The sequence below is a fragment of the Zingiber officinale genome, chromosome 8A, assembly GCF_018446385.1.
Source record: "Zingiber officinale cultivar Zhangliang chromosome 8A, Zo_v1.1, whole genome shotgun sequence".
Lineage (NCBI taxonomy): Eukaryota > Viridiplantae > Streptophyta > Magnoliopsida > Zingiberales > Zingiberaceae > Zingiber > Zingiber officinale.
In genome coordinates this window covers 141,249,253-141,261,216 of record NC_056000.1, presented here as the reverse complement: position 1 = coordinate 141,261,216, position 11,964 = coordinate 141,249,253, and the positions used below count along the sequence as shown (strand labels likewise).

The following is an 11,964-nucleotide window of genomic DNA, read 5'->3' as shown; positions in this document are numbered from 1 at the left end:
AGGATGAAGAGATAGAAAATGTAATGAGAAAAAATGAGGGGAGAGAGAGTGTGTGATGAGAGAGAAAGTGTGATGGGAAAGATGATGGGAAAGATGATGAGAGATGTTGAGGAAAAAAAAAGGAGGGAGTATGACAAAAGAGATTTTCGAGAGAGAAATTGTGATGAGAGCAAAAGTATGATGAGAAAAAAAAGAGAAAAGAGAGTTTGATAGGAGAGAGAAAGTGTGTGATAAAATGATGAGAGAGAAAATAGGATGAGAGAGAGCAAGGAGAGAGAAGTGATATGAAGGAAAAATAAATAAATAAATTTTGATATCTGATATTAAGGGAGAAAATTTTAGTTTTAGGTCAAGGGTATTTTTGGAATAAGAGTATATTGATTGATGAAAATAGGGTAATGACTCATTGAAGGAGAGGTACATGGGAATGAGTTATTACCCAATTTCAAGGATTCATTCCCTTATTCCTATTCCTATAATCCAAACATTAACAATGACATAAACATTAATAATGACAGACATAAACATTAATAATGACAATCAATGATTCTCATTCTTATTCTCCACTTCTATTCCCTTAAATCAAACACCCCCTTAGTTTAAATAGATTAAGTAATTTAAGATTATCACATTGATTAATTTAATAGGATTAAATAAATGTAATCAATGAGTTAAATACGATAAATTAAATCTAGTTAATGTAATTCATGCACTATATTTAATGAATTTTAGAAGATTAAGTAGGTTAATCAGATTAGTTAAATCTAATCAAAGAGTTTAAATAGATTATTTTAATTAGATAAATAAAATTTAATATATTATATGAATTAAATTCAATTGGTTAATTAGATAATTAAAATCTAAATAATGAGTTTATTAAGGATAATTAGATGTATTAAATTTTTGTAACTAGGATGGTTAGAATAATTGAATGAATTCGATGAATAATAATTTAATGAATTCGGGGATTTAGATTAGGTAAATTTCAATTAATGAGTTTAATTAGATTGAACATGTTAGTTAGTTTCATTAAATTGAATTAGTTAGTTCACTCCTCCCTATGATGTTCTCTATCCCTCTCTAACTACTTTCTCCTATATTAAAGCATCTCCAATAAAAGATTTATGGGAGATTTGTGAAATTAAAAATATTACATTTCAAGAGCAACAGTAAAATTACAAATATATTTTTTTTCTCGAATTTGATACAATATATGCATGCCATGCAACTAATGCTATGAATGAAATAAGAACTTTAACCATTAAAGATATTTTAATAAAATTTCATATTATTGAGATGACATATTGAAATCATGAAAAAAATTCATTTAGATTTCTAATCTAATCATTGGAGATACCCTTTTAACATGGCTAAAATTTTTTCCGAATGACACTTAAATTAACATTTTAATTTGACCCCGATATAGAGGGATCCTAATTATGATTTTCGAGCTAATGAATGTTGATCTTCAAAAGATTAAAATAGTTTAAACATTGGAGTCTCAACTTTAAAATGTATGAATTTTCATTAATAATTATGATCTTGATTCTATCCCAAACAAATAATTATGATATCTATAATATCTCAGTACAATTATTACTTTTCGTATAGAAATCTGTTCGGTGTCTATTTGTATTCTAGAACAGTATGAAACAGAAAAAGATTCTAAATAAGCAAAAGAAGTTCATTTTACGAAGATCGAGATTTAGCTTTATCTTTATCTTCCCATGGAGAGAAAAACCACTCTCTCCCTCCTCTCTCCTCTCTGTCTCCTCTTTCACACCTCCCTCCTCCCCTCCCTCCCATCTTCTCTTTCACAGAAAAACACACTCTCTCTTCGTGAAACAAGCCTAAACGATGGAATATTAGGCTGAAATTTGATACGTATATAGATCTTTGAATTTTGCATGTGCCATAATAGACGAATCCTGATTCAGAGATCCAAATCAAAAGTTATGAGCTTTGGAAATAATTTTAATATAATTTGACGGCCATATAGATCATTCAAATCTGAATGCTTGTGTTGAAACGGAAATTGATTCTGAGTTCCGAGACAAAAGTTATCAATAGAGGGGTATAAAAAATTTTTGGGGGCCCGGAAAAGGGTCTAAACGATATTTTTTCGACAAAAAAATTGGCCATTACGGAGGGCTAAAGCCCCCTGTAACAAATATAGATCTCCAAATTCTGGAACCATAGCAACTGACCGTGCCTCGTTTCGATTTCTGAGTCAAAAGTTATGACCTTTCAAAGTTTTAAAAATCACCGTAACTCCTTTTTGCCCCGTTCAACTTTTTTTTTACACCTTCCGCCCTACACGACACTTGTAGATCTTGTAATTCTCTTCGATTTGATATATTGGGGTGCCCCATAATTTATCCCGAGTCAAAAGTTATGTCTATTTGAAAGAGGTTTTCCGACTCATATCGTTAGCAAACCGAAATTTGAAATATGCTCCGAAACGTGCCCGAACCTTGGTATTTTGGCTTGAAATTTGATGGGCGTGTAGATATTTGCATTTCCCACGCGGCAAAGCTGACAGATCTTGATTCCGAGTTCCGAGTCAAAAGTTATTATGATTAAATAGAATAAGTTACTTGAATTGCTTAGAATAATTTGATTAATTAAATTAATTTGTTTAAATAGAGTAGGTTAATTAAATCAAATTACTGTGTTTAATTTGATTAATTAAATTAAATTAATTAATTAATTAATTTCCTCACTCTCAGAATTAAAAGTCAAAAGTGACAAATGGAAAGAGACAAGAGCAAGACATCGACACGTGTGAAAAATAACAGCCCCCGACCATTCAAATGGGTTCCTGTTGCGAGCAGATGTCTCCGAGTTCCACCTAGTAAGATGGGAACTTATCTTCACACTGTTTGCTCGCCAGCCTGCCATGTCCAAGTCTAGTCTGTCTCGCGGCGCACCAGAATGATTCTTCCTCGTCAAATCCGCCGTCCGTTTAGATTGGATCAGGCTCACCCCGCGCGGGAATAGCTCCCCAAATTCTGACCGACTGATCTCCATCAGATGTCTTCTGTGTCTCTGCAGATGGCGGGAAAAGAAACACGCCTCGCCCCGCCCGCCCACCCCCACAGCCAAGCCCTAGCTCTCATTGATAAGACACTTCGCGGTTCACACCATGCCCTGGATTTTGGGAGGGCATCGAGAAGTCGCAGTCGCAGCGATCCTTCCTTCTTGACGATGAGGGGATTTTATGCCGGTTCAGATGATGGTGGTGATGAAACGGTGTACGAGGCCAGAGATACATAGGGTCCTCCATGCCGGGTGCCGATGCCAGCGGCTCTAGGGCTCTCTCATCTGGGAAGCGGCTTGCCTGCAGTTAACAAGAGCACAGATGCGGAGGATTTTGGTGCCCGTGGAACGCCAGTGCTCCTTTGTGGGAAGGGGGAAGATGGGGAAACAGACCACCTTGGGTTTTTCCGCCGAGTCCAAGCTGCAGGAAGCGCTGAATGCTGCCGTTGTTGTAAGTCTACCACAAAAGCAGGATGATGACCTAGACGAGATTCTTGAATTTTCGCTTATTGTTAGTCTGCCACGATGGTCCCTTTGCTTACCTTTCACAATATCGTCTTCACAAATAATCTGGCTTTGTGGGTTTTATGATTTTAGACAGTCTATAACAATAATCTGGCTTGATTTTATGGTCCTACGGTCTTTCTTTAGAAGTTTGCATGCCAATATGCTTCTTCATTCCCTTTATTTGCCTCACACTATTGTGAGATATTTATACTTCTCCCATTTTATCCCTACTGTGACTGTAATTTATCTACCAAATTACTTTATTGCACATGCACGAAAGAAGATTTTTTAGGAACTGTATTCTTCTTGGCCTAGTGTTATGCAGAGTCCCTGAGCAAAATGCTAATCATGATGCTTACAACAACTCAGATTCCAAAAATGCAATTACTTTGTGCAACAACTCAGAACTTGTGTTTAACGAATATGCATTCTCACCCACAAATTTCAAGACAGTTCATGTTGAATGTCGGTGTTGTTAATTATGAAGCTAAACAGAATGCCCTCCAAGAAGTCATGGTTAAACCTATCTCTATTGAAACACCTGATCTCCATGTTGTGTTGACGACTCACTCAGTTTCATGGATGAGAGTGGCCTGAAAATTGTTTTTTTGGACGATAAATGCTAAATCGCTGGTCTTATTAACTCTCAACCTACTCATACTACTTCTGCTTCAATTTGGGTACATTGTAGCAGTCACATTAATAGAGTTTGAGTATTTTTTTTACACATATGTCAAAAAAACTCTTTCAGTTTCAAACATAAGCTTGGTTCAATAATCAAGGTCAATTCTAGAAATCAAAGGATTTCTGCATACAAACTAGTAGCAGATAGCCCAGATGGGTCTGGGTTTTAAGTGATTTAATTCATGCAAGCAGTTGCCTTATATGACTAATTATTGATTATAGAGAAAATAAAATAAACAACCTGTTCATAATCATACTCATGATGTTCAAACTGTAGTTAATATGCACATTATATGTGAATTATCTTTTCTAAGGTGGACAACAGTAGCACCACGTGTTCGACATTATGATTTAAAAGTATTCCGTGATAGAATAGTCACTGAGAATTGTTGTATTTTTTGTGGTCAACCGTGCTTAAAAAGAATCATACATATAACTAATTTATCAGCCTTAATTCATAATGTGTACAAGCTGTAGTAGCATAAATCCTGGTCGTGAAGTTGTTTGTGTACTGTTGGACATTGTGCTTCAAAAGAAATCAACATGACTGTTTGTTCTTATGCTGATACTTAACATTAATGAGAATGCATAAATGGATGTGTATAGGTAGTAGAAACAATAAAAGAACGAAATACTAATATTTGAGATCAATTATGTGATGCTCCAACCGATAATAAAGAAGAACAAAGGTGTAGATGGTGTAGTATGTTCAAAGACGAGCAATTTATTCTATAGTTAATGTGCATGTGCTTGCTGAGATAATGCACCATTTTATCATATTCTCGAAATATACAAAAATTACTTGATTAAGGATGATTATATATGCATCATAAGACTATAACCAATGAAAACTTGTAAGGATAATAAAATTACATAGTTGGACATTAAGAGCGTGTTTCCTATGTGTCAATGACAGGAACAATTTCCCGGCCCCACTTTCCCGCAACAAGCATGATAGGGACTTTTGCAGAAGGATCTTGCATGGGATTTTATCAGCAAACAGGGAATTGAATATGTGATGATGCCTTGGGGATTTGATCTACTAAATTCTGTGCCATGTTTTGGATGCCAAGTTATCCATGATTGATCATCAATGTTTTTCTTTTCCTTGCATCTTTTATCTAGTTTTTTCTGCTTGCATTATTTCTTTTACCTTTAAATTTACCTTAGTTGTGGCTGTTTTCAGGGCCATCAGGGTTGTGTCAATGCCATTGCATGGAACGCCAAAGGCTCACTTTTAATTTCTGGTTCAGATGACACTAGAGTATGTTTTCTAACCTATCATATCTAGAAGTATGATCTTCATATGCTAGACTTATTTTATTCCATTTTATTGTTATAGTTTACTAATATCATCCTACAATTTTGGATGTCATATTAAGAAATTAAATGTGATGGATTTTTAAGCGAGGTAGTAGCTATGGTTGAGACTTGACATTCCATTTTCCAATATGCTTATAATCTTAGAGCACTGTTTTCTTCATTGTACTTTCATTAGCCTGAGGAATAAAGAATTGAGTTTAGGCCTATTGACTTGCGGTAGGTGGCCGATGCTATGGAAATTAAATAACTGAAGCACATCTTGCTTTTAACTCTTAGCTGATCTGCATTATTTAGGTTAACAAATAAGTTTGTTTTTGACGATTACCTACTTTTGTTTTTTATATTCAACTTTAATTTACTCCTGCAGATCAATATATGGAGTTACAATGACAGGGGCTATTAGGGTTTAGGGTTGAGGTATTGCTTAAAGTACAGTTGGGAACAAATTTTTCTTTCCTTTTTAGTGACTAAATTTTTAGTTTAAGCTGATTGTATGGACTTGCACTAAATATCAGGTTAGAATTTTCAGTTTATCTCATTCAAGCAGTAGTTCTGCGGAAGCTCCCTTAGAACCAGTAGCATCTTACAAGTGCCACACTATGAATTTTCAGTTTATCTCATTCAAGCAGTAGGTCTGCGGAAGCTCCCTTAGAACCAGTAGCATCTTACAAGTGCCACACTATGAATTTTCAGTTTATCTCATTCAAGCAGTAGGTCTGCGGAAGCTCCCTTAGAACCAGTAGCATCTTACAAGTGCCACACTATGAGGGTCAGTAGCTTGGTCACGGATCTTTTTGAATTAGGATTGGGAAATCTCTTGAGGTTTTGAGGTCATGTTGGAGCTGTTAGGTTCTCAGGAATGGCCTACAGCAGTCAAGTTGAAGGATGAGGGTGTTCACAGAGATTCGATGAAGGCCGATTGTATATTAATAGGTATATATAAGGTTAAGTATCTCTGGATCCGTCTAGACTTTGTGGGTCAAAGTCAAGGTCCACTCTCCTATATCGCCGATTGGTTGGGCAACCCACTTGCTCGATTGAAATAAAGAATCTCCGATCCGATATTATCATAGCTCGACCATGCGTCGAACTTTTGATGCTCTTAAGAGCCAAGTATTGCCGATGCACACGTCGAGCGGTCAGCTCCCTTGGACTTATATCAAATTCAGAATCGGCGAAGTGGAGTCACGACTGAGCAGATTATACTCATACCAGGCTTCCCGCTCAGCATTGTAGCGTAGCTCGGACAGTGGAAGGTTGATCAAGCGACTCACTTGCTCTGTTCAGTAATAGACAAAAGGAGGATCCGACGATATTCTTTTGTCAACCAGAGCTATCGACAAATGATATGGTTCGCGGCATGAGCAGGCAGAGGATCGTACGACGGAACCTTCCCCATGGAAAGATATGAGAAGTGTGCACGCCTTGGGAATCTCCCACTTGCACTATTGCCAAACACTACAGACTCAGTCCTACGCTCCTCACATGGGTCTCATATTTCTATAGAGGTAAGGCCTTTGTGAGTGAATTTGCAATATTCTCGTTGGTATTTACTTTGCTAACTAACACATCACCTTTTTGATCAATCTCTCTAAGGAGGTGATACTTTCTTAGTACATGTTTGGATTGTTGTTGAGACCTTGCCTCCTTTGTTTGTGCTATGGTTGCATTATTTTCACGATATAGTATAATTAGATCAACAATGTTAGGAACCACTTCAAGTTCCGCTATGAAGTTCTTGATCTACACAACTTCCTTTGCTGTCTTTGAAGTTGTTATGTACTCGAATTCAGTTGTTGAATCTGCAACTGTCTCCTGCTTGGAACTCCTCCAACAAACAACTGCACCATTTAGACAAAACATATCCTTGTTGTGATTTTAGATTATCATGATCTGAAAACTTGCGTCAGTATATCCTCTGACGACTATTTCCTCGTCTTTTCCAAAAATTAAGAACATGTTCTTTGTTCTTTTAAGATACTTAAGTATAATATTTATCGCAGTACCCTGACTCTCTTCATAATTTGATTGATATTTATTCATCATGTTTAATGCATATGAGACATCTGGTCGAGTGCATATCATAGCATACATTATGAACCCTATAGCCGAAACATAAGGTATCTTGTCCATTCTACTTCTTTCTTCATGTGTTCTTGGACACATAGTCTTGGTAAGATGCACATTATGTGACACTACATATCGAATTTATTTAGTATTTTATCAATGTATACACCTTGATTCAACCCTAGTAACCTGCTTTGTCTAATATTTTAATACCTAAGACATAGGTTGCATCCCTGAGATCTTTTATTGAGAAACATTCTCCCAACCAAGTCTTTGTAGATTCTAGGCTAAGGATGTCATTGCCTATAAGAAGTATATCATCAACATACAACACTAGGAACATAATCTTGCTCCTACTAACCTTCTTGTAAACGCAAGGTTCTTCTAGATTTTTGATAAAAGAAAAATCTTTTATGACTTTATCAAATCGTAAATTCCAACTCCGAGATGCTTGTTTTAGTTCATAAATAGACTTATTGAGTCTACATAACTTGGAACCTAAGCTCTCGAGTCTCTCTATGTATCTGATTATCTTGAGTACATAAGACTCAACTTGGATTCCTTCCTCCAGCATGGAAGAGCTCATGCAAGTGCTAATCAATCTCCCTAGCACTCATGTTCTCATGTTGTCTCTGTAATTCGAAAGACATAGAAGACAACATTATACATTACACATCCAGTGCATCTTCCATATACTGAGAATAATATGATTGATCTTCCTCTGAAATATTGGGTGTAGGTTTTTTTAGTGGTTCATCTTCGAGCACGTAAATTTTTCTCTCGTATTTTAAGACGATTTTCAATTTCCTATACCAATCTAGGTAGTTGGAATCGAGGAGGATATTCTCTTTCTCGAGAATGCTTCGTAGTGATAAGGTATTTGTGTTTTCCATTTAAATTTTAAAATAGAGTTTCAGTATTTATGGAATATATTTAATAAAGGTCTTTTATAATTCTTATTATTTTATTCAAATCCAACAACCCTCACTATTAGAATCAGGAATTAATTAGTAACAATTCCTAATAGGATCGAAACTCTGAATCATATAGAATGCACAAAGTTGAGCTGTACTTACATGCTACATTCATCAAGTAGGCCTTAACTTGTTAATCACAAATCTATGAGACTTTCGGTATGGTCTTGTTGAACCTTATATTCTCAACACTTGCCCCTCAAATTAGTTAACCTTAGCTGAACTAAACAAGTCAATGAATTTGAGTTAAGTCGACCTACTAATAATTATAATAAATTATATATATTTTCTCACAAGCTCACAGTTGAGCTGTACCGACTTATGTAAAAACTCTTAATTATTATCATAGTTATTAGTTGAGGGCTTTTAACAGTTGACCATTGCACTAGCAGCACGTCAACGAGTGGCCGAGGGCTCCCAATGGCAGAACAAGGAGGAGAAAGACAAGTACATTCTTCTATGGTGGTATGGGATTTGTGAGATAAGGGATAGGTGCCTTGGAGGAGTCGATATGTTTATGTGTGATGTTTGATTTGATGATTGTGTTGAGGTTTAATCGCTTTTCGAGATGTTCTTGCTCCGACTTTTGATGTTTTTTGGATTTTTGCAAGGATTTTAGGCATTTAAGATAGTATTGGGTTTTGTTCGGATTTTTTCAAGTAGTTTGGGATTCTATATCAAGATTTTGATGGATTTTGTTGGATTTGATGATGTTTTGAACCTTCCCATTGCTCTCGAAAGTTTTGGATAGATTGTTGGTGGATTTAGTCTTGATTGATGATGCTTTTGCTTCTTATTGTTTCTAAAATTTCTGGACAAATATTTGTTTGGTAGTTTAAGCTTTGGATGGTGAAATTTTGCTTCTCCTTGTTCCTTTCAAAAGTTTGAGCAGAGTTTTGTAGATTAAGCTTTGATTGATGATGCTATTACTTTATTGTGTTCGGATCTCTGGCCATGTTGTTGGTGTGTTGAGCTGCATTAAATGCATTTCTTGGTTCTCATAATTGTTTCTGCTATGTCGAACAAATTTTGGATGTAATAGAGGATGATGTCTTTATCATGACTTGATTCTTGTTTCTTCTTGTTATAATAAAGGATGATGTAATAGATGTGAGTGGATTGGGGGTTTGTTCCAAGCTTCTAGTTCCAATTGGTAGAACGTGATTTGAATTTTGATGTGTTCTTGCCTATTGTTATAGATTTGGAACACTACTAGATAGATTTGATAGTGAACTGTTAAGATAGAATTTGAGTAATTTCGATTCGAGTATAAAGTTGTACTTATCTCTTTCATGTTAGATGAGTTATTGGACATATTTAATAGTTAGTAACACCTTTGATGTGTTCTAGTTTGTTATAACAAAGATTCAGATTTTTTGATACTATGTTTACTTGTCGATGTTTTCAATGTGTTAGTTAATTTGAATTGAGTGGTGTCTGTTTTATCTTGGATTTGAGTTAGAGAGAGTTGCTAGAATTAAAGGGTGTGTTAATCTCCTCATGATTGATGATTTTGGTATTTTAGATTTGATACCATGATTTCTAGCGAATCCTTTCCATGTGTGCTAGTTTAAACTACATAGCTATTTAACTTGTTGCTTTCTGCTTGTTCGATTAGTTGTGGTTTTAGTGTGCGGATTGTGTGTAGGTTGATTCAATGGTGATTTGGATTCTTTCGAGTTAGTTTTTAGAAGGGTCTGAATAAATATGATTGATTGATTGATAATGTAATTTATGTTGACTTTGATTATATAATTGCACATTCTCTTAGGAGGTACTTTTAGGGTCATGATTATGGATTGAATGATTGGTTATCACATTGTGACACATCCACAGTTGAGGGAGATACTTCTCAGGATAGGATATGATGGAAGGCATGCGAACAGAGTAGACGAGGAGACGGGATGGATGTATGACATATTGTTTAGATATTTTAGGAGTGTTGTAAAGACATTTGTTTCCTTATGAGTCTTTTCTTTATTTGTTTGGGGTTAACTCACCCTAAATCATGTGATTGTTGTAATTGTTTTAGTAGGGTAGTTTTGTGAGTAACATCCGAGAGGATTTTATCTTTTAAAGCCCTTTCAATGCTAAGTGTATAATTAAGTCCTTCTAACTGTAACTCTAAGTTTTTTTTCCTTTTCTTGGGATTGTAGCATTTGATGGGTATCTTGAGGCATATAGTTGGATAGAATGATAGTAGAGTCACATTTTGTAAGTACAAAACAAGGAAGTTAAATTTAAAAATTTATCGCAGTAGTTTGATGATTGTGGTCATCGACACGCTCAGTGAAGGTCCTTCTTAGATGCATAGAAGTAGAAGTTTGATTGATCAAAGATGGAAATCCATGGCCTTGTTGGAATAAGATAGAGGGGTGGGGGAACTTGTAAATGGTGAAGAAAAGGAAGGAGGATCATAGGCTTGTGAAGAGAGGATAGGAGAAGGGAGGCTCACTAGTGGAGGATCTTGTTCAACGGGTGTTGTAATAGATCTAGAAGTAACTGATCTTTTGCAAGGAGTTTTTTTAGTATGAGACCTAGTGGAAGAGGAAGGTAAAGCTGGGAGAAGGGCCAATGTATCATCAAGAACAATGGGTGCCTCCTCTGATAAAGAAATAACTGGGGGAATAACAGGAGACATAGGAATGAGGAGTCTTGTTCTCATCATAAGTAATGCAAAATTAGAATGAACATGTGTAGGGGGAGCAAGTTCTTTATGTTAGGACCCATTGCAAGGCTGCAAGGGGAGCTGAATAGTCTTTACACAAAAAATAAAACAAACGAATCTTTCTTGGACAACTAACTTAAATAACGTACACTTGTATCAAATGAAAATTGAAATATGTACTAAGTGTTTGGAGTGGGATAGAATTCTATCTTCGATGCGTTTGTCAAATTCCATGTCGATCATGATAAATTTTGGATTTCGGGCGCCCAGATCCTAAAAATCAATAGGGTTGATTTTTTTGATCTGGGCCCACTGTTCTGGTGTTGCTAGCCTTGGTTCAGGTCTTCTGTTTTGTCTCCGTTCTCTTTGGGTGATTTTGGTCATTTGGAATATGGCTCATCCAAACTCAACTTCTGGTCTTACTTGTGTCTTTTGTTCGATTTTTATAATATAAAAATAAATTTTAATATAAAAATAATAAATTTTATAATAATGTGTAAAAAGTAATAAAAATTTTAAGCTACCTTTCTTTAAACTTATTTCTCTTTTCCTTTTTGATCGCACAAAAAAATGAGGTATCAACAAATCAAAGGGTAATTTTGAGTTTCAAATGATTTTGAAAAAATTTATCAAACTTTTAAAAATTTTAGAAATTATTTTGATAAAAAAATTTATAATAATTTTAGAAACTTAAATTGTTGC

General features: G+C 35.4%; 1 protein-coding gene across 1 annotated transcript; it reads left to right on the top strand.

Moving 5' to 3' along the window:
- Positions 1–3,125: 3,125 nt before the first annotated feature.
- Positions 3,126–10,791, top strand: LOC122010454. Its single transcript, XM_042566995.1, has 3 exons — positions 3,126–3,490; positions 5,417–5,494; positions 10,431–10,791. The coding sequence occupies exons 1-3, from the start codon at positions 3,362–3,364 to the stop codon at positions 10,560–10,562; spliced, it is 339 nt and encodes a 112-aa protein (XP_042422929.1). The 5' UTR covers positions 3,126–3,361; the 3' UTR covers positions 10,563–10,791.
- Positions 10,792–11,964: the final 1,173 nt, after the last annotated feature.